The sequence below is a fragment of the Gavialis gangeticus genome, unplaced genomic scaffold, assembly GCF_001723915.1.
Source record: "Gavialis gangeticus isolate Ggan-Ray unplaced genomic scaffold, GavGan_comp1, whole genome shotgun sequence".
NCBI lineage: Eukaryota > Metazoa > Chordata > Crocodylia > Gavialidae > Gavialis > Gavialis gangeticus.
In genome coordinates, this window is record NW_017729002.1 from 16,790,909 (window position 1) to 16,814,195 (window position 23,287).

At 48.0% G+C, this 23,287-nt stretch overlaps 3 protein-coding genes across 3 annotated transcripts in view; all 3 read right to left on the reverse strand.

The window, feature by feature from the left end:
* LOC109290782 (zinc finger protein 501-like) overlaps positions 1-14,687 on the reverse strand; it is a 73,011-nt gene extending 58,324 nt beyond the window's left edge. The window contains exon 1 of the mRNA XM_019507547.1: positions 14,639-14,687. The gene's annotated coding sequence lies outside the window, so the exon portion shown is untranslated. The remainder of the gene's footprint in view (positions 1-14,638) is intronic.
* Positions 1-16,000, reverse strand: part of LOC109290686 (zinc finger protein 501-like) — a 26,237-nt gene extending 10,237 nt beyond the window's left edge. The window contains exons 1-2 of the mRNA XM_019507395.1: positions 15,969-16,000; positions 14,639-14,760 (exon numbers count right to left, since the gene is read on the reverse strand). Coding sequence (XP_019362940.1) covers positions 14,639-14,760; positions 15,969-16,000 — 154 coding nt within the window. The remainder of the gene's footprint in view (positions 1-14,638; positions 14,761-15,968) is intronic.
* Positions 16,001-16,867: 867 nt separating this feature from the next.
* The window catches only part of SLX4 (SLX4 structure-specific endonuclease subunit), a 47,813-nt gene continuing 41,393 nt past the window's right edge, over positions 16,868-23,287 (reverse strand). Inside the window, exons 13-15 of the mRNA XM_019507548.1 lie at positions 20,419-20,521; positions 19,630-20,127; positions 16,868-19,082 (exon numbers count right to left, since the gene is read on the reverse strand). Coding sequence (XP_019363093.1) covers positions 18,746-19,082; positions 19,630-20,127; positions 20,419-20,521 — 938 coding nt within the window. The 3' untranslated portion in view covers positions 16,868-18,745. The remainder of the gene's footprint in view (positions 19,083-19,629; positions 20,128-20,418; positions 20,522-23,287) is intronic.

Consider the following 23,287-nt stretch of genomic DNA (forward strand, 5'->3'; position numbering starts at 1 on the left):
AAGAATGAAGAAGGGCAAAGTTTTCTGCTTGAATTCAGTCAAGATGGTTGAGCAGTCCTGGCAGGTATCTACCATAAAATACAGATTAGATGATAACAAGTTAAGAAATACAGTTTAGACCTTTTGGCTCCACCAGCCAGATGAGAAAGTAGGGCAGTTGACTAGTTACCTCAGGTGCCTGTACACAAATGCATGGAGCCTGGGAAATGAGCAGGAAGAACTGGAAGTCCTCGCACAGTTACAGAACTATGACGTGACTGGAACAACAGAGACTTGGTGGGAGCCCGCATGACTGGAGCACTGTCATGGATGGGTACAACTGTTCAGGAAGGACAGGCAGGGACGAAGAGGAGGAGGAAGAGTTGCACTTTTTATAAAAGAGCCATACGATGGCTCAGAGCGAGCTCCAATATGAAACTGGAGATAGGCCTGTTGAGTGTCTGTGGGTTTGAGTCAGAGGGGAGTGCAATAAGGGTCTGCTATAGACCACCAGACCATGAGGAAGTGGTGGATGAGGCTTTCTTCAAACAGCTAGCGGAAGTTTCCCAGTCCTGGGCCCTAGTTCTTATCGGGGACTTCAATCACCCTGGCATATGCTGGGAGAGCAATACAACAGTGTGCAGGTAATCCAGGAAGTTTTTGGACAGTACAGGCAGTCCTTGGACTTACGACAAAATTGGCTCCTGAAAACCGCATCTTAAGTCAAAACGTTGCAACTTGGAACCAATTTTCTCATAAGAAACAAGGTTATAAATGGGGGATTGGTTCCTGAACCAAGGCCCGATACTCTATTTTCACAAAAAATACCCCCAAATTTTGTACTCAATCAATTATAGATGAGTAATATAGCTACATTAATGTATTTATATTGTAAATAGCAATCATATTGATTTGGAAGGACTTCTTTCAGGTGACTTTGCTGGACTTCTTGAAAGGCTCTCGGTTGGACTTTTTAAAGGGTTCTTGGCTGGAGTCTTCTCAGGAGTCTTCACTGCAGGTTTCTCTGGAGTCTTGGCTGCTTTCTTAAAGAAAGCGTTCAAGGAAGTTTGGACAGAGATTCTTCAGGGAGATGAGTGATGTAGCGAACTTGTTCGCTGGCATGGCATCGCATTGGATCAAGCGCTGTAAAGTCGAAACTGATGTCATAAAGTTGAAACGGTGTCAATTTATAAACGTTGTAAGTGTGAAACATTGTAAGTCAAAACTTTGTAAGTCAAGGACTGCCTGTACGGGGGACAATTTCCTGGTGCAAGTGCTGGAGCGGCCAACTAGGGGCCATGCTCTTCTTGACCTGCTGCTCACAACAGGGAAGAATTGGTGGAGAATGTAGTAGTGAATGGCAGCTTGGGCAGCAGTGACCACAAGAAGATTGAGTTCAGGATCCTGAGGAAAGGAAGAGAGTTCGGCAGAGTAAGGACCCTGGACTTCAGAAAAGCAGACTTCGACTCGCTCAGGGAACTCATGGGCAGGATCCCTTGGGAAGCCAGTCTGATGGGGAGAGGAGTCCAGGAGAGCTGGCTGTACTTTATGTTTACATGCATTTTAGTATTATATTAAAGACTAACAAATTTTTAAGGACATTAAAAATTAAAAATTGCAATAATTTTGTTGAGAATAAGTTTTATTGCTATAATTGTAAAAAAAAAATCTTAGGAGAAATGTGATGATAATTTTGTCATTAGTGAGAAGCCTGTAGTTGCGTTTCATTGGCAAGCATGTCAGTTCTTGGGGTAATAGTTGAAATAGCAACTTGAAGAGCTGCTTCGAGTTGAAGATGGTTTCTTTCTTTCATTTTTATAGTTGCCATGACAGAGAAGGCTTGCTCACAACGATACGTGGAAGAAAAGGGTAGTAGTTTCTTAATAGCTTTTCCTAAATTGTTCATATTCTGTCTTCACTTTAAGCCAGAAAGTATCCAAAGGCAGATTCTTGAGTAATTCTTTCAAAATTGGATCGCTTGCTAACTCAATGAAATTATTCTCCTCTGAAAGTGACAGCTTATTTGTTTCATTGCCAAAATGAATGAATGGATCCATTACCCACGAAAAAAAATAAAATGTAAGATTTTATATTTTTATAAGGAGAAGAAACTCCGTGCTAATGGACTATGACATCATCAAAACTTCACACTTTCCCCTGCAGAATCTCAAGCCTGCAGGCCCCCTACCTTTCTCAGGAATGCCACTTTTTTGGATGAGTCCCACCTACACGACCTTTGCGTCCTACCAGTGGGGGGGTTCAGAAACACTGTTTTAAAGAAGCCTTACTGAGACTGAAGGAACAAGCCATCCTGATGCACAGGAAGACTAGCAAGTATGGCAGAAGTTCAGCTTGGTTTAGCAGGCAACTCTTCAGTAAATTAAATTACAAAAAGGAAGCTTTTAAGAAGTGGAAACTTGGACAAATAACTAGGGAAGAATATAAGAGCACTGCTTGGGCCTGAAGGGATGAAATCAGGAAGGCCACAGAGCAACTGGAGTTGCAGCTAGCAAGGGATTTGAAGGGTAATAAGAAGGGTTTCTCCAAGTATGGTGCTAGCAAGAGGAGAGTCAGGGAAAGTGTGACCCCCTTACTGAATAGGAGAAGAAACCTAGTGACAGAGGATGCAGAAAAAGCTGAAGTGCTCAATGACTTTTTTGCCTCAGTCTTCATAGGCAAGGTCATCTCCCATACTACTGCACCTGGAAGCACTGTTTGTGGAGGAGGTGAGCAGTCCTCAGTAGTGAAAGAACAGCTTAGGGACTACTCAGAAAAGCTGCACCCGAGGGTGCTGAGAGAGTTGGCTGATGCGATTGCAGAGCCATTGTCCATCATCTTTGAAAACTAATGACGAGCAGGAGAGGTCTTAGATGATTGGAAAAGAGAAACATAGTGCCCATATTTAAGAAAAGGGAAAAAAGAGGATCCAGGGAACTACAGAACAGTTGGACTCACCTCAGTCCCTGGAAAAATCATGGAGGAGATCCTCAAGAAATCCATTTCTAAGCACTTGGAGGAAGAGGTGATTAGGAACAGTCAGCATGGATTCACGAAGGGCAAGTCATGCCTGACCAAACTGATTGCCTTCTATGATGAGGTGATTGGCTCTGTGGATATGCAGAGACCGGTGGATGTGGTGTACCTTGATTTTAGCAAGGCTTTTATATGGTCTCCCACAAGAGTCTCCCATGCAAGCTAAGGAAGTATGGGCTAAATGAATGGACTGTAAGGTGGATAGAGAACTGGCTGGTACATCAGGCTAAGACAGTAGTAATCGATGGTTTGATGTCTAGTTGGCAGCCGTTTATCAAGTGGAGTGTCCCAGGGGTTGGTCCTGGGACAGGTTTTGTTCAGTATCTGCATCAATGACCTGGAAGATGGCATACAGTGTGCCCGCAGGCAAGTTTGCAGATGACACCAAACGGTGGAGAGTAGTAGATATGCTGGAAGGTCAGGCTAGGATTCAGTGACCTAGCTAAACTGGAGGATTGAGCCAAAAGAAATCTCACGAGGTTCAACAAGGACAAATGCAAAGTCCTGCACTTAGGACAGAAGAATCCCATGCACCAGTACAGGTTGGGGCTAGCTGGCTAGGCAGCAGCTCTACAGAAAAGGACCTGGGGGTTATAGTGGACAAGAAGCTAAATATGAGCCAGCAGTGTGCCCTTGTTGCCAAGAAGGCTAGCAGCATACTGGGCTGCACTGGTAGATGTGTTGCCAGCAGATCAAGGGAAGTGACTATTCCCCTCTGTTCAGAGCTGGTGAGGCCACATCTGGAGTACTGTGTTCAGTTTGGGGCCCCCCACTACAGAAAGAATGTGGACAAATTGGAGTGGGTCCAGTGGAGGACTACAAAAGTGGTTAGGGGGCTGGGGGACATGACTTATGAGGAAAGCTTGAGGGAACTGGGCTTATTTAGTATAGAGAAGAGGAGGCTGAGAGGGGACTTAATAGCAGCCTTCAACTACCTGAAGGGGGGCTCAAAAGAGGATGGATCTGGACTATTTTCAGTGGTGGCAGATGACAGAACAAGGAGCAATAGTCTCAAGTTGCAGTGAGGAAAGTTTAGGTTAAATATTAGGAAGAATTTTCTCACTAGGAGGGTAGTAAAACACTCAAACTGGTTATCCAGAAAGGTGGTGAAAGCTCCATCCTTGGAGGTTTTCAAAACCTGGCTAGACAAAGCTTTGACTGGGATGATCTAGATGGGGATGGTCCTGCCTTGACTAGGTGATGTCCTAAGCAATCTTCCAACCCTAACTTTCTACAATTCTAAGGCCTGTCTGAAAGCCAGATCTGGCTCTGGGGCCTCGTACCACCCCTTTCCACCTCCCACGCACAAGGATTGGGTCCTATGGGTCTGGCACCACCCCCTCCTGCCCCCTGCTGCAGAGATGAAGTCCTGGAGGTCCAGCACCACCGAGTTCCACCGGGGCTGGGTCCCGATGATCTGGCACTATCCCTCCCATCTACTCCTGCCAAGATGGGTCTTGGGGATGGTGGAACCACACCTCTCCTGCCAGGATTGGGTGCCAGGGATCCATCACCCCCCCCCATCAGGACTGGGTCCCAGGGGTTCAGTACTGCCCCCTTCTGCCCCCACATACCAAGATTGGGTCCTGGGGCACCTGCACCGCCCCCTTCTGCCTCCTTGTGTAGAGACTGGGACCTGGGAGCCCACCACCACCCCCTCTTTGCCTCCTGCCCTGGGATTGGTCCTGGGGCCCACCATACCCCCACTTGGCCCTTCCTGTTAGGATCAGGTGCTTGATCCAGTGCATGGGGTTTGGGGCTCCTCATGGGTCTGAGGATTTAGCAACATGGGGGCAGTGCCACTGCTCCCCCACTGTCAAATTTCCAGACTCATGGAGAGCCCCACAGAGGCTGGATCTGGCCCATGTGCCAGAGGTTGAGCACCCCTGGACTAGATAATAAATAAAGGAAATTCAGACTAGATGAAACAACTCTAGGGTAAATACATACTTGGTTGGAGCATCATGTTCAATTAGTAGTCATCAATGTCTCAATATCTAGTTGGAAGGAGGTATCAAGTAGAGCTCCCCAGAACAATGTCCTGGGTCTGCTATTGTTCAGCATCTTCATAAATTATTTGTAAAATGGGATCCAGTATATACTTAATGAATTTGTGTCTAGTTTTGAGTCCCACACTTCAAGAAGGATGTGGACAGACTGTAAAGAGTCCAGTGGAGAGCAACAAAATGTTAAGAGGCCTGGGAAGTATAGTTTTTGAGGAAACACTCAAAGAGCTAGTGTTATTTAGTTTGAAGAAGAGAAGACTAAGGAGGGAACTGATAAGTCTTCAAATACCTGAAGAACAACAGAAAGGACAGAAATGGACTTTTCTCTGTAGCCACAGGGGAAAGGACTAGGACCAATGGCCTCAAGCTGCAGAACAGTAAATTTAGGTTGGAGATTAGGAGAAACTTTTTTACTATGAAGTTGGTTAAGCACTGGAACAAGCCACCTGAAGACGTTGTGGAATCTCCATTCCTGAGAATTTTCAAGAGCAGACTGGACAAACATTGGCCTGAGATGGTTTAGTTGGGGATGATCCTGCCTCGAGCAGGGGGCTGGACTAGATGACCCTATGAGGTCTCTTGTAGCCCTACTTCTCTAGAATCCTATAAGAACATGACAAATACTGATTGCAGCAGTGGTAAGAGAAAACAGAAGAGTCCATACATTCAGAAATTTTAAAGCTAAGAGAGACAAACGGCTCATTTAGGCTGATCTCCTTTATATCACAGGTCATTACATTTCATTCAGTAACCCTGCCAGTGGTTTTGTATCCCACAGTGCTCCCTTGGGATGTGACCAAACTCTGCAGTCACATGGTCTAAAGTCCTCAGCATGTGGGTAGCTGTCAGCATACATCTAAGGTGCGAGAAACTCAGCTCTCTGGCTGAGTTCTTCTGGAGTCTACCTCTTCTGGAACTATTAAAGATGGAAAGCTACCCAAAGACTGGAAGACAGCAGCAGCCTCCCTTCCTTGAAAGAGCCTTCAGCAATCTGCAGTTCAGTTTGGCAGCCCAGGAAAAATCACTTACAGGAGTTATAGTGGAAATGTTCAGGGTCTGGCCTATATTCTAGTCAGGAGGCTCCAACTAACCACAAAACAACACAAGAATTAATCCAAATCAACTAACAAACTGTCCACAACTGCCTACAGTTAAGTTTCAATACCTCTAAGCAATTGACTCAGCAGTTCTAATGGAGTTCCACCTTCTGCTCAGGTGACTATCTGCTACCGTTGTACAAGCTGGCCTTATTTTCACACACAGTCTTCTCAAAAGCTAAGGTAGGAGCTTATTCCTCACCTAAAGCTGCTGCCACAGGGCTGGTTTTCCCTCTTCTTAAAACAATTCTTCCAAGCCTGGTATGTTTCATAGATATAATGGGACATGGCTGCTTGAACTCACAGCTACTCCTTAACCTAGGGGTGGTCAATTATTTGGGCCCTCAGGCCACATAGGGAATTTTGGGGAATTGTTGCAGGCCAAGGGAGGTGGAGCTGTGGGTAGATGGGGAGCTGGCCTGGGCATGGGCAGCAGCTTTAGCAGGGGTAGCTCTCCCTGCCACCATCAGCACAATCCCCAAGCTGCCCTTTTGCCCTGAGGAGGGGCTCAGGCAGATGCTCCAATCCCCAGCAGGAACCTGCTGGCTGCATCCACAGCTGATGTTGGCATCCAACTAGCACTGCTTCTGGCATGTGGGGTGGGAGCTGGTGTAAGCTTTGGGGACATGCTATAGGTGCAGCTGGAGGGAGCAGGGAGGGAGGAGAGAAAGAGACAGAGATAGATGGCCCTGCCCACTCCCTGCCCATAACGAATGGCAATGGCCAGTGCTGGGCACCAGGAAAAAGTGGGACTTGGCAACCAGTGCGCTAGAGGTACAGCTTGTGCTGTGGCTGCCCTGCAGCTCCTCCCTGCCGCCACCACCTTTGAGCCACTCCAGGCCTGTGGGGTGGCAACAGCAGTGGCAGGGAGGAGCTGCAGGGCAGCCCTGGCTCTGGGTGGCTGCAGCTAGAAGGGACCTCACAGCAATGAGTGTGCCAGTCACCAGGATCTGCTTTTTCCTGGCAGCCAGCCACCACCACTCACTGAGGGCAGGGGGTGAGCAGGGCTGCTTCTCTCTCCCTCCTCCTCCTCCCTCCCACCTGAACTGTCATTTACTTACAGCACATCCCCACAGCTTACACCAGCTCCCAACCTGCATGCTGGAAGCAGTGCTAGCATCAACTGTGGACGCAGCCAGCAGGTTCCCGCTAGGTATCAGGGCATCTGCCCAGGTCCACAAGTGATGTTGCTGCATCAGCTGCAGTCCCCAGGCAGTCCTCCCAGTCTCCAGCAGGAATTTGCTGACAGCATCCACAGCTGATGTCAGCGTGCCCCTGGTGCTGCTTCCAGTGTGTGGGGCAGAAGCTAGTGTAAACTGCAGACAAGGCCAGGACGTGACCACCCACCTGGCACAATGCCGGAGCCACCTGCTCTCTGCAGGCTGGATCCCATGGCTTTGCAGCTGCCCACCCACAAGTTGGATGCAATCAGTTGGTGGACCAGATCTGGCTCACAGGCTGTATTTTGCCCACCCCTGCTTTAACCCTTTCCTATCTTTTGAAGGATTTGCATTCCTTAATCCACACCACTACATTGGCCCCAATAATTTGTATCTGACTGAAGCATATTTTCCAGAAATATATCCAGTATTGATTTAAACTACTGTATTAAGAGATGGAAATCCTTCCTTAGCAGTTTGCTGCAATGCTTAATTTCTCTCCCAGAAAAAAAAAAGTGTCTTGTATTTGGAATTTAGAATTAGTCTGGCTCCAGATTCCAACCATGCTTTTTTTTCCATATTTCCGCTGCTTTTTTTTCTAAGCATCCTTTACTTCCTGGTATTTTCTTCCTATGGAGGTATGTATACAATATATTAATTATGTCACCAAGCAGTCTTCTTTTCTATAAAACTAAAAGTTTAAGTCTTTAAGCCTTGTCACAGTAAAGTACGTGCTCCAAACCATGAATCTTTTTTGTGGGGTTTTTTCTATATCCTTTCCAATACTTCAACATCTTTTCTAAAATATATACACCAGAACTGCCCAGAGTCTTTCAGCACTGGCCTTCCTAATATCTTATACAGAAGAAAAACACCTCCAAGCTTTTATTTCTATTTATCCAAGGACTGTATTAGTTCTTTTTGCCACAGCACCATACTGGGAATTCACATTGAGTTCCTTCTCAACTGTGACTCCTTGGATCTATATTGAAGCTCTGCTTTCCACAGTACAACTCCCGTTGTGTACGTATAGCTTGCATTATTTGTTCCAAGTTGTGTAACTTTGTATTTGCCTGTACTAAAATATATTTGGTTTGAATAGGCCCATATTACCAAGCAATCCAGGTTGCTCTAACTCTGTCCTGTCCTCATTATTATTCACCACACTGTCAATCTGTATGTCCTCCCTATGTTTTATCAGCGCTAATTTTATATTTACCTTCCAATATTGATGAAAATGTTGACTAGCAGAATCCTACTCACCCAGTCAATGGTGACTGTCAATAAGTACCATTGAGATCTACACGTGTTGTGTATTTATTGGTTGACTATTGATATTTTTCTGATAATTTTTTATTCAGTGTTGGGCCATTCTAAGGCAAATACCTTACAAAAATCTTAGTACCGTAGGGTGCTGAACAACTGCACTCATTATGACTGATTCCTATGAAGTTACGAAAACATGCTTCTGATGTAATAACTTAAGTCTGTACTAACCAACTGCCTGTCAAGAATAACGAGGGGGAGGGGGGCAGAGGGGGCTGGGATGGAGTGCCGCCACCTAATACCCCATGCTGCTGCTCTTCTGCCTCTTGCAGGCAGTGGGCTGGAGGAGCCAAGGCCAGAGCTGCTGGCTTCTGCTCCCCCACGCTCTGTCCAGTCCTTGGCACAGCTTCAGAATCATGGCAGTGCTCACCCACACTTGGAGCACTCTGGCTGTTTCCATCAGCTAATCAGAGTGTGAATAAAGCATGACAGCCAGCCAGACTTAGGCTTTTATAATATTAGAATTCCCCTCTAGCAGAACTAGTGCAACTATTAAGGCTCTTTCATTCTGGGTTAAATTTACTATTTAGTTAATTTGTTTCACTACAAGAGCATGCAAAGGTGAAAGTTGCAGATCAACAGCTGGTACATGCTTTGGAGTAGCAACTCCCCATCCCCTTTTGAAGCTGATAAGTGACATCTGTTCATACCCTGGCATTACCCAGTGAATTCTGCATCTCTCCTTTGGAAGCTGGCCCCCTGAGCAGCCAGGGAACAAAGATATGTAGGGCCAGGAGTAAAAGAACAAGTGCAAGGGTGTGTGGCTCACTGAGATGGCTGTTGCTTTGGAACGGAGGGGGCCCAGGGACTTAGCATGCACCCTTGCTCCCAATGGGCCAGAAACTTCCCGACAACTCTCCATTCACTGAATACTGAACAAATGTACAGTAGCTCAGATTTAATAGGAGGGCTGAAGAGAAGCAATGCCTGACCCATGGCCCAGGGGTTAGAGCACTTTGCTAGGAAGTAGGAGATACAGCTTCAAATCCTAAAATCTGAGTCCCCCATTCCCTAGGCAGGTGACCTAACCACTAGACCAGGGTCAGCAATGTTTTCAGGCTGAGGGCCAGACTGACCCAAATTGGGTCAGAACTGGGCTGGCCCCCAGAAGGCAGGCACTAGGATCCAGCCACTGCTGCCACTTTTCCCAGTTGCTAAACAGGGAAAGTGTCCAAAACTGCTGCTTTTCCAGTGTGGCCTGGGGACAGTGTTTGCAGCCAGCACTTGTCCCCACAGTGGCTGGGGAAAGTGACTGCTGCTGAAACCCCCTGTTGCTTCAAGATCAAGTCTTGCAGGTAATAGGTTGGTGACCCCTGCATTGCACTAAGGGCTAAAACTTGGGAGGGCCTTTTTTACCACTTTTTTCTGGGTTACATTTCTAGGCCTTACACTTGCTACATCGGGGCAGGCAATTATTTTGGGCAGAGGGCCCCTTACCGAGTTTTGGCAAGCTGTCAAGGGCCGCATGCGTATCCCTGCCCCTTGACAGGTGTCCCGCCCCCTGCTCACCATCTTGGGCCCGGAAGTCCTTCCCCTTGCCCCTGGAAGTACTTCTTTTGGGAAGAGGGTTTGCCATCTTAGACTAGGGAAAAAAACAACAAATTATATACTACAAATCATAGTTTCATAGTTTCTAGGGTTGGAAGGGACCTGAGCAGATCATCTAGTCCGACCCCCTGCCATGGCAGGAAGAGCACTGGGGTCAAATGACCCCAGTAAGGTGGTCATCCAACCTCCTCTTAAAAACCCCCAGGGTGGGAGCCTGCACCACCTCACTTGGAAGCTGGTTCCAGACCCTAGCCGCCCTGACCGTGAAGTAGCGCCTCCTGATGTCCAACTTAAACCTTCCCTCCGCCAGCTTGTGACCATTGTTCCTGGTCACTCCTTGCGGCGCTCGGGGGAACAGGGACTCCCCCAGCGCCTGCTGATCCCCCCTAACCAGTTTATAACAGGCCACAAGATCCCCCCTCAGCCTTCTCTTTTGAAGGCTGAACAGGTTCAGGTCCCGCAACCTTTCCTCATATCAAACACCCATAATATTTTAATTTAATTTTAAAAAAATATTTTTGTCCTGATTTGTGTGTGCTTGTGCTGTATATATAGAAGTGATTGCATAATAGCTCAAAAATGCAGTTTTACTCTTGTATAGTGTGTGGGGTGTGCAGGGGTGTCAGGGGTGTGTGTGTGTATAGGGTATTTGGGGGGGGAGGTGTGGCTGTGGGGTTTGCAGGAAGGGTTTGAGGGTATGTGGGGTGTGCATGGGAGCTCCCCTGTACATGTCCCCCTGAGCCAGTTAGCACCCACCCCCACCTTGCAACAGCCCAGAGCCTGAGTGCCCTATGTCACCTCTTCACCACCACCAACAGCACGCAGCCCCAGCACACCCCGTGCCTGCTCTGCACCACCTGGCCATGGCATGTCCTGCTGCCCCTGGGCATGCAGCAGTGGCAGTGGGGAGCAGCGTGTGCAGCTGCGACTCTGTACAACCTGCGCTAGCTCTGGGTTCACCCTTCCAGGCTGAGCAGCAGCATCAGCAGCTGGGTAGAAACTGCTGCTTGGCACAGGGGAAAGCAGCTCCTCCCCCTTACTGCTGTTGGGCAGTTTTTGGTACAGCCACCTGGATCCCACACTTTGCTGGGCTGCCTTGTGGCTCCGTCACTGCCACCTGTGAGCTGCCCCGTGGCTGCTCCAAACTGTCACCGCTGCCGTGCTGGGCGGCTCAGAGGTGGCAAGGTGATGGAGCCGCAGGGCACCGCTGCCACAGCTGAGCCTGGATGGGCGAGCCCTGAGCTGGCACTTGGTCCCAGGTTCAGCAGCGGTGGTGCACAACAAAGTGCTGCTCAGGGTGGAGGGAAAGCGGCCCTTCCTTCTCACCAGTGCTTCCTGGTGCAGCTGCTCGGAGCCTGTGCCAGGCTGGCCCTGTGTCTGCTTTGTGCTGCCACTGCTGCCCTGCAGGGCAGCCCAGAGGCAGCAGTGATGTAGGACAGCCCCATGCAGGCTTTGGGCAGCTATACCAGAGAGCACCAGTGAGGGGGAGCGGCCACTTCCCCCCACGCTAAGCAGCACTTTGTCCCATGCTGCTGTTGCTCAGTTCAGACGGGCGAGAGCAGGGTCAGGGCTGTGCATGCTGGTCCCTGCTTGTACTGTGGGGTGGGGTGGGGGTGGGGGGCTGGGAGTGAGTGGGTGCATGGACTGCAGTGACAGCTGGATGGGAGTGCAGGGCCTGCGCCAGTGTCCTGGGACCAGTGCCGGCAGGACCCAGAGCAGGGTGGCAGGGGTGCCAGGTCCCAGCTGGCAGGGGCTCTATGGAGCTGAGCCAGGTCCCCCCCCTCCCTGCTAGTGCACCCCAGCCCAGCTCCATGGCCTCCTGCCAGTGCACACCCCACACTTCTGCTACCCCAGCCTGTGCTCCACCAGCGCTGACCCCAGGACACCCGAGGGAGCCCCGCATACCTGCTCATTCCCAATCCCAAGCCCCCCAGCTGCTGCTTTCCCCACTTTCTTGCCCTCCCCCCAGCCACTCCTGCACCATGTGGCTCCCGGCTGCATGGCCACAACCACAGGACTCAGCAGGAGCTGGCCTGGCCCCAAGGACTGAGGCGATCATCCACAGTCCTCCCTGTGTTTTTACCAGAATTTCCCACTCCTGTGCAGGGAGGCACAAACAACTTCATGGTCCCAGGCCAGAAGCCTCTGCTAGGCAGGGGAACAGGGGTGGGGGTGAGGCCGCATGGACCTTGCTGTTGCTGGGTCCTGCCATGTCTTCCCCTCGGTCCTACTGCCCCTGTCTCCTGTCATCTTTGACAGCCAGCCAGGGGCAGATAAGTACTGATTTTCTAAATTTTTTTAGGGGCCCTGTGGGCCGGATAGAATGGCCTGGTGGGCCGGATGAGGCCCACAGGCTGTATTTTGCCCACCCCTGTGCTAGATAGATGCATACAGAGGCACATAACTGTCTGGGCAGAGTGCACCCTACTGAACATGTGCAGTAGCCACATGGACATTTGCACATCCAGATGGGAACATCTCTAAAAAGATCACTTGGACTTTTCTCCATCTCCCTTTCCAAGATCCTGGAAGTCTCATAATCTGCACAGTTCCATGTAAAGTTGTGCCCCGAATTCTAAAGTGCATCATCACCAATACAGATTTGGGAAATCATTTCATAATACTGTGCCATCTTGTATTTATAACTTGTAGTTTTCACTCTAAAGAACAGCACTGTGCTATGTTGTCCCTACGTCTCTTACCAAATTCTCTGTCCATTTTACTTTTTTCAATTAACAAATGGCAAGTCTTGATTGTCATATCTATGCTCTCACTAATAGGGAAATCCCCACCCAATACTTTTTAGCATCTTGTGCTTTGGGGTATAAACATTTTCCCAATCTTGTGCTTTGGGTTATAAACAATAAAAGACTAAGCTACTAACCTGTTGCTTGCTTCTTTATTAGTAATCTGACTCAAGTGGTATTAGCACCCTACCTGGTAAGAGGGAATGGAGGATCACTGGGAATTGTGACTGTAGCTTAATTTGGTGTGTAAAAAAGGTTAATGATTAAGGGAACTGTAACTGTCCCTTAATTCTATGGCTAAGCTTGCAAAAGAGGTCCTGATCACAGCTGGACCACAGTCCTGTCTCTCCAAAGATTGATCAGTGCCAAGTTTGTGGGATGAGAGAAAGAAGATAAGGAATAAAAAGGAAAAATGGATTTCTCCTCCAAGTAACTGGCCATGTGCAAATTCTGTTGTGGATGTACCTACAACTTGTGCTTGATTTCAGAGGCTTTTTTGGCTAGTAACAAAAGCATGACATGCACTTACCCTGCTCATTCTGGATCATCGAAAATAGAACTGGAAAGGACCATAGGGAGGTCATCTAATCTAGTTTCTGCTCCGAGGTAGGATCAACTGTGTTAACTTATATATATGTACACACACACACACACACACGATAGACCTAGTCATGAGAGTTCATTTCAAGCATGCCAGTCCACAAGCAGTTGAGGCTTCTCCACGGGCGAGATTCATAACAAGGACACAACTATTTCACCTAAGAGCATGCTAGGTGCTTTACTACTGGAGCTACTGGACAAAGTCTGTTGGTTGAAAAGCAGTATCAGCCTCATAAACCTCTGAGCCATACACACTGTCTCTGTTCCAAAGGAGCCACATTTAGGCCTTGGCTGGGAAGAGAGGTTCAGCCAAAACACTCCTCTTGAGCCCTGGGTTGTTACTGCTACTACTACAACTGGTCATGCTCCTTCACCAGAAACAATTCCCAGTAACTTCTGCCTGTCATAGAGAAATGCTAAATCCTAGTCACTGGACATTATAAAGGTTTGTTCATATTTGGCTGCTCTCAATTTCGGTTCTCAGCCCCCACATTCTGTCTGGATCTAAACATCAGTCCCTATTTTGAACCTACCCTGGGATCATTTCTCTACTCTTCCCCTCCCATCTCCCTGCTCCACCCCTTCCGGCAGAGGCTCCCTGAGCTGGTCCCCCACCACTACTTCTCGGCCCTGCTCCCAGGGCTGTGAAGTAATCTAGAGTGAGCAAGACGTTGTTTTGGAGCCTGTCAGGCTGACAAGGGCAAGCGGGGAGATTTCACAAGAAGCTTCAGCCTATTTTATCGCTAAACTCTCCCCCAGGCCTATTGCTAGCTTCACGTGTTACTGGCGTTGCTGGAAATCACCGGTACCTTTCTGACCCGGCAGCGCTGGCACCTCCCACCAGGAACAGTGCCCCAGGACACGTGCACGACACTCCCACTGCGTGTCCGAGCCGGGCAGGGCACAAGACACCGGGAGGGCAGCGGCGCAGTCCGCGAGCAGACAGGGCACGAGCTCCTCCTTCCGGGACCGCAGCGGCCAGCGAGGTCTGGGCGGCAGGGACTCGCGGCCGCCCGCTGCTTCCTGTCCCACCGCCCGGCCCGGCCCCTGCTCAAGCTGCTCCCGGGCGCACCCGCTCTGCCCGGCGGTCCACGCGGAGCAGCGCGGCGAGGAGGCGGCGTTTCGCGCGGGCACCCGGTTACCTGCGGGGTCCGGCTCGGGAGCCAGCGCGCGCAGCCCAAGGGCAGCAGGCAGCCGAAGAGCTCGAGCTCTTCCGGCACTGAACGAGCTCTCACGTGACAGCGGCGGCCAATCACAGCAGCGGCTGTTGTCGCCCAATGCTGAACAAGGAACTTTCTAACTGGCTGCCGCAGAGGAGCCGCTGCGCGCGGGAGCCGGGGGCTGGGCCTAGAGTGGAGGAGCTGGGTCCCGTCGGCCCGTCTGAGGAGCTCGGGTCAAGCTGAGCTGCCGCCGAGTTAGAACAAGGGGGTCAAGCTACTCGCAGGGACCCGCACAAACGTTATTCCTGGAGATAAGTCAGTCCGGCTCAGAAACATTTCCTGAAGCTAATTCTCACCCACATCACTGGTGCTGACAAACCAGACTCAGGGCTAGGCTGGGATCCTGGCACAGAGGAGCTTCCTCACTTCACAAGGATGCCTGGAAGCCCCAGGCAGGACGAGGAGCCCTTGACCAGCACCATGAAGTGTCTTGACAGGTGCTTAGTTCCACAATTTGGACTTCACCCTGTGCTACCAATGTTTCAATAGTATGTGCTTCGATGAATCGTTCTGGTCACCTCAGACCTTATTTTCATGTCATTTAGCCAGTGCCAAGAACTGGTGAGACGACAGTTATTTCTGTGCTTTTGGGTTCATTATAGAGTGTGCAGGTTATATATTGTCTGAGAAGACAAGACTCACAGAACAGGATGTGGAGAGTTGTCTTACAGTGGGAAGTCATAAGAGCAGACTGAGGTTACGCTAGAAATCTGAATGCTTGAGAGACAATCCCTGTGGCGGTTTGTTTTGGGAATGTTTAGAAATCCTTTCCTTTCATGGAGCTGTTAGTCTGACATCCCCATCAGCAGCAACGTAGGCTCAAGCAAATATTTGCCTAATCCTGACAAATCTTAGCAGAAGGGTAGGCAGGCCAGACACATGGCCTTTCCTGTCCTCATGAAAGCAGCAGCTGAGCAGTCAGGGAGGGGCATATGAGACAGAAAACTCCCAGGGATTAAGTAACAGTGACTACAGTGAAGAGATTGGAGGGCAAGGGTAGCAAGTCAGCCCAACTAGGAGTTGTCTTAATGAATTGGAAGGGCATATCTTAATGGCTAACCTAAGTCACCATGGTTTTTGTGCGTCCTCTTCCTTTTCCCTCCCCTCACCCTGTGTGCAGTTTTGAAGGAGGGGTAAATAGGGCAGCAATATGGAGGGAGAAATGAGGTGCATGTGAAGGGTGAGAGAGGTGTATTAACAGTCCCGGAGTATGAAGCTACCCACAGCCACCAACACCTAACTTGTTCTATACCAGATGCTCCACAGCTGTTCATTCTCACACATGGTGTATGGGACTCAAGAGCACCTGGCAGCCAAAGACTTCATCCTCCAATTTATATGTGCTGGCCACCATTTGTCTACCCACTTTTAAAGATCCAGCAGATTGGAATCCCCACCCAATACTTTTTAGCATTTTCCCTTCTGGCAAAGGGGCTCATCCCACAGCCCTGCCCCTGGGTGCCTCTAGTTTTAGGCTGTTTGTATCAGCTGGACTTGCCTTCAGATACCCCGTCCAGCATTTTTCAGAGGTGTAAGACAAAACTGTTCAACTTTTGAATGCCCTGGTGCTGCAGGCCCCTGGCCACACACTTAATGGGCCTCACGCATCCCCAGGCCACATGCTGTGCCACACGCTGTGCCATGTGCTTCTCTACCCACCACGCTGCACCACGCAGGGTCCCCCTGAATCTCCCAGCCACAGTCTCCCTCAGCCTATACACTGCCTTAGCTCCATGGGTGGGGTCAGGCAATGGAAGCAAGAGGGAGCAGGAGCCTGGAGACTACAGTGGCAGCAGAAGGAGAACAGTGGAGGAGAGCACCCAGACCAAGAGTTGGATGTTAAACCTTGGGGGTGGATGTGGAGCCCACCAGTTGAGCAGTCCTGGTCTAAGACATCACCAATGGTCCCCCCCACCATTTGCTGCTGCAACAGCTTTCCCCAGCTTCTCACCTAGCTCAGGGCCCAGAATGTCCCAGGGCTCCCTCCCCTCCTTACTACACTCCCTGCCCAGGTCTTTGGCCAGCATGATGGACATGCTGGGATGCTGCTGAGAAGCCCCTGTAACTTCAGGTTGGGTCCAAGATTTCAAAATACAACTGAGCATGCACTTTTGACTGGATGTTCCCTGTGAGGAAAGTTTACACTTGAAATTTCTTACAAATAATTTTTATTGCACATAAGACAGACACATCTGATGAAACCCAGATGATATGGTATCAAAAATAAATGACATTTATATATTACAAAAGTACACATCATGGTTTTTTTTTAAAGAGTCTGGCTTCTTTTTACCATTGTACCTGTGTTACTAAATGAGGCCCTTGTATTTGCATCATTTCAAAACCTGGAAAGTCAGCAGATCTCAAAAGATTAAATAAAAAAGATGAACTTCAAGGGTCTACGACTTCCCCAAGAATCACAGACCTGGCTGTGGGCCAACGTGGAAACTCATTTAAAAGGAGTAATGAGGTACAGAAGGTTTCTAGTGCTCATTACATCTGTCTCCTTAAAACAAGTAAGATCTTGCTGTCACGGACATAAGATTGGCTTGGGCCATGCTGGCAACTTGAGAGAAATCCATGTAACATTTGCAGCTCTCTCTCTCTATCACAGGGTGTGGCCTGGAGATCCCAACACGCATGTTAAAACATACCACTGAATCTTGAGACCTGAAATCTCTGAGGTCCTTACCAATGTATTGAATACAAGAAGGCAGTTAGATTCCTGGTAACCACTGCCAAGAGTAAGAAGTCCTTTAGACCATATAGGAGCACAGTCTCTGTTTGTACTTTCCACAACACAGCTCTTTAACATGCCACATTTCTGTCTACAACAGCTTTCATCTAAGCAGCTAAAATCCTTTAGAAGAGAGAGCAACTCTTATTTCTCTTTTTCACAGGGGAAGCAGGGAAGTTACGACAAACTTTCAAAGGAGCCCTGCGTTCCCAGGGATTGATTTCAGAGGTGCAAAGCACCAAAATACTAGTAGAAGCCAGTATGATTTGCAAGAGCTTAGTACTTGCTGAGAATAAAACCCTAGATACCTAAAGAGAGACAGCCAACAATCTGGGAATCCAAAATCTGCACCCACTTGGAAATCTGTGCCTGATTTACCAAAGACCCCATAATGAACCAGCGTAGCACTTAGGTCCCCTGATTAACCCAATAAATAATACTGCCACTACACTGCTCTTTAACTTCCACTCCTCAATCAGTAGAGCAAAATCTCATACTGAAAGAAACTAAGCAACAACTGAAAACATCATGGTTTTTTTCTAAAACATATCTGCCTGTTCTCAATGCTTTACGTGTCAGAGCAACAGAAACTTTCCTTCTAGTATGGTAGGATATCTACCATGGGACAATGGAGCTTAAAGGAATTTGGCCTGCTTTTCCTGAAGACCTAAAGACTTCCTGTCATGTAGACAGGATCTCATTTCAATACTAGTGCACTCAGTGAGACCTTTGGGAAGTAGTATTCAGGCCATAGATGCACAGATTAGAAGCATGGCTAAAATACAACCTTTTAGAGAAGAGGGAGGACAAGAGAAGAGTGACAGAACTGAAAGGAAAAGGCTAGTGAGGATGGAAAAAAAGAAGTGGAATGGAACAGGAAAGAAAGAAGAGGCTAAAGAAAGAAGAGGAAAAACAGGCAGAACACCTATGCTAACTCTGTGCTAAGGAGTGAAATGGATGACACAGCAGGCAAGGGGTGGAATGAGCAGCTCTGCAAGTCAACGGGAATGGCTGCTTCTCAAGAATTCCAGTCCAACCTCCAATCTCCGCTATTTGAGCAACTCATCACAAGGGGAAGCAATGCACTAACTGGTTTGTACAAACAGCTCAAATTCATGTGCTCTGAAAATTCTAAGGGGGCAGAGTGAGGTTTTTGGTTTATTCCAAAAATTCAACCTCTAGAACCAAGTCTTGAAAGAGTTCTGGACATTAGGGACAATGAGAAGAGTCTTAGACCCTGCAGAGGGGAAATGCATGTGTGCAGAAATAGCTGGACAGAGAAGAGGCTTCATTTAATATCGTTTGCCTCTCTTTTTCTTACCCCTATGTTGCTGCTTCTCTTTCCGTGTCCCAGCTGTGGTAAAAGTTATGCAGTGAGCATCTAAAAAATCCAGGAGCTTTCCCAGCCCAATCTTGATGCCATTCTGCTTCAACTCAGCTTGCAGTTCAGCCAGCTCCAAGGGCTCATAAAAGAGTATCCTCCGATAGAGAGCTGGGTTTGAATGGATGTAGCGTCTCACTGCCTCCTGTTTATCTGCATCCTGAGTGGCAGTCTGAGATGCTGGGACCCCCTCATTATAATCTTCTTCCAATGCAAGGGCACAGGTCTCAAATTCATTGGCAGACGAACTGAAAGTAAGAGCAAGCAAGTGAGAGAGCAAGGAAGAGTCAGGGAATAAGGCATTCATGGATGTGAATGTAAATGTCAAACAGAACAGGCTTAACAAGGGCCCACATTCTGCAAGCTTCCCCTTCTCAGCTGTGCCAGTGACTCTATTCCAGTCCTGTGGTCCCCAGCTGCTGCTTCTCCATGCTGACCTGCACCATCTGCTGTCATTCTACTTTTGTGCACAGCTTTGTCATGAAAGTCTGTTGTGGCTCTGCTATTGCAGTCTTGGGCCCACATACAACTCTACCAGTGCCCCTGAAGTAAACAGACCCTTTACCAAGCAACAGAATATCAGCCACAGCAAATGATATCAAACTTACTTTTCTGATCTGACAAAAGTTCACTTGGAATTAGAATGAAGACACTCATGTTGGTCACCAAAGCCTCAAATGATAAAGGACAAATGATAAGGATAAAAGGATTTTTGTAGTTTGCAGGGGTCCACATCCTGTCCCACACCAATGACTACAATTCTGTTGCTATTTCAGTCATTTATTTTAGTCTTACCTCTGTGAACCAAAGGAGTGGTCCGTTCCATCCCCCGAAGACATTGCAGATTCCTGTGATGCTGAGAGCATTTGCTCATCAGTGCTGATTGCCAGAGAACCTTTAACTGGAGATGCAGCAAGAGACAGAGTTACTTTGTTTTGCCTGCTGGCATCTCCTGCATGGCTTTTGGTTTCAGCAGACATCTTAGCTGCTGCACAACTTGTTGTAGAGGGGCCCATTACGTTGTCATCAGTACTCCCCAGAACAGGTAAGGAAGGAACCAAAATACTCATCTTCTGCTTGCTTGCTCCACTTGAGGCTTTGGAACTCTTTGTTCTCACTGCAGTCCCATCTGCCTTGGATGGGCTGCAGTGCTTCGCAGTTGCTTTCCACAAGGGGGGCTGGGAGGATGAGAATTCATCCTCTGAATCCGACTCCATGACTTGGTGAGTGTACTGGAATATCTCCTTCAGCTTTAACACCATCTGATGTTTTGGGAGAGGACGGACTCCAAATCTAAAATATAAAGGTAGAATTTTAATTAAGCAATACAGTACTCTTAGGCTAACATGGTGATGTCCCACACTACTGGTACTGCAGTATGGCTTAGAGAAGGGAATGGGATTACATTATGGAGGCTACAGTCCAGGCATTAGCACTATTAACTAGATCTCAAATAACATTTCCTGGAGCCCCATCAAATTGTTGGCTCTTATCTCTTGCTGTACAAGGGTTTCTCTGTCAAGGCACTTCCCTCAAGTACCTGCAAGTTAAGAAACTGTTTGCATTTGTGGAAGTAACACTAACCTGTTCAATTCTTTCTTAAGCTCTGGCGTCTCCATAATGGAGTATTCTGGCATTGGTGTTATGGGAACCTTGGGAGGCAGGTTCTTCTTTGGGCAGATAGGGTCTGTAGCAAGATGAAATTATTACAGTTAGAATAAATCTGTACAGTTTTTGGACTAATTGCTACATTCTGGTCTAAGTGACAAGTATTACAAGGTCACACAGAAGTAATTTTTATAGCACCATTTTCCTGCAATGGTTTCCAAAGCACTTGACCAGTTATGTCTTGTTTGTAAAAGAGAGGAGCTTCAATTCTAGGTTTTATCTATGGACTCACCCTTTTCATGGGGTGTTTTACTTTAAAGCAGCCGTTCCCAAACTGACAGATTGCACACCACCAATTTAAAATGATACAAGTACCACCAGCAAATTTTTCAGTTCAACTTTAAGTACCACCAGCAAATTTTTGTCATATAAAGTAATTATAATAAATCAGTTACACGTATCACTGGTGGTATCCGTATTGAAGATCAGAAACCACTGCTTTAAAGCATAAAACAATTTGACTTAAAATAAATGAAAAGTTTTGGTCATAAAGATCCTCAGCTGTAAGTTCAGGCAACTTCTGAAAGCTGACAAAGTCTACGTTAATTGAACTCTATAGCAGCCTCTGCTGCCCTGAGCCATTTCTGTAACATTAATATGTTACAGAAATGGCACAGGACATACAAAAAGGCTGGGGTGGTAGTTACAGAGAATGGGCATGTCTACATGTGATGTTATGTCATTGTAGCAACGTGCTACGGCGATATAGTGTTCGCAGGCAAAAACCATGACACTGCTGCCACATCGCCACAGCAATGCGCTCCCTTGGTATAGCGTGTTGCTATGGTGACGTAGTGGCTAAAAATAACCATATACAACCAGCACGGTGCAGTACAGGCTGTTACTGCATCGTCACTTAGTACCTCCAAAAAGAAGTACTAAATGACGGTGCAGTAAAAACGCTGTAGGGGCACATGTAGATGCTCCAGTGAGTCTTAAACTTCTGGAGACCAAAGTTACAATGCAGACTGAAGTCAAAGGGAAGTGGTGTGACATCCACCTCCTAATGCCCTATCATATGTGTGCTTTACTGCAGAGCTGATGAATTACCTCCACAGTAAAGCATCACCTTCTACACTTGTGCCAGTATTAGGGCGCAGTAAACTAATTAACTCTGCTGTAGGATAGTACTGTCCAGGACAAGTAGTTTTTTTTCCAAGATCTTTCCAGGGATCAGTTTGACCCTAATCCCTTGAAAAATCTTGGAAAAAATTATCAAAGAAATCATTCTTGGCAGGTTAACAAAAGGAAACATTCTGAGGGATAGCCAGCACAGGTTTGTTGTGGGTAAGTCTTGCCTGACCAATCTCATTTCCTTCTGTGACCAGGTGATCTTTCACCTGGACAAAAGGAAAGAGGTTGATATCATATATCTGGACTTTAAACAAGCCTTTGACCTGGTGTCCCATGATGTCCTCATGGAAAAGTTGGGAAGCTGCAGCCTCGACTACGCTACAGTCCGATGGCTGGGGAACTGGCTCTTAGTTTGGACCCAGAGAGTGGTAGTTGATGGAACTGAATCAACATGGCACTCGGTGACCAGTGGTGTCCTCCAAGGCTCCATTCTTGGACCTGTACTCTTTAATGTCTTTATAAACTATCTGGACTCTGGTGTCAGAAGTGGACTGGCCAAGTTCACTGACAACACCAAACTCTGGGGAAGAATATCCACACTTGAGGATAGGCTGGTGATCCAGGCCAACCTCAATAGGCTTGCAAGGTGGGCGGATGAAAACCTGATGGCATTCAATATGGAGAAATGCAAGGTGCTCTACCTCGGGAAAAAAGCCCACATCACACATATAGGCTCAGCAATGCTACACTCACTAGCACCACAACTGAAACAGACTTGGGGGTCACGATTGACCACAAGTTGAACATGAGCTGGCAAAGTGATAATATTGCAGCCAGCAAAGTGATAATACTGCAGCTGGCAAAGTGAACAAAACTCTGGCTTGCATCTACTGATGCATCTCGAGCAAGACCCAGGATGTCATCCTTCCGCTGTACTCAGCCTTGGTGAGGCCACTGCTGGAGTATGCATCCAATTCTGGGCTTCACAATTCAGGAAGGATGTGGAGAAGCTTGAAAGAGTCCAGAGGAGAAAAGCACGCATGACCAGAGGGCAAGAGAACAGGCCTTACGAAGAAAGGCTGAGAGCCACTGGACTCTTCAGCCTGGAGAAGCACAGGCTCAGGGGTGACTTGGTGGCAGCCTATAAGTACATAAGGGGGGTGCATCAGGATCTGGGAAAACGCCTGTTCACCAAGAGCACCCTAAGGGATGACAAGGTCCAGTGGTTACAAACTCCTGCAAGACTGTTTTAGTCTGGACATAAGGAAAAACTTCTTTACTGTCCGAGCCCCCAAGGCCTGGAATAGACTCCCTCCAGAAGTGGTGCAAGCACCTACTCTGGACACTTTTAAGAAACATCTGGATGCTTATCTTGCTGGGATCCTTTGACACTAGCCGACTTCCTGCCCTTCAGCACGGGGCTGGACCCGATGATCTTATGAGGTCACTTCCAACCCTAATATCTATGAATCTATCCTACAGTGGAGTAGTTACATGCACCAAAACGCATGTGTAGACAGTAACCAGGGCTACCTGGGGAATGAGGGTGCTACAGTGCAGGGACTGAGTCCTCCAGACCCCCAGAGCTGCTTTGCCCTGGTTCAGTGTGCTGCAGTCTCATGCACATGTGTAAACACTGAGCCTGGGAGCAATAAACTCCAGCACAAACTGCACTGGAGTTTATTGCTACATGCTAATTGCACATGTAGAT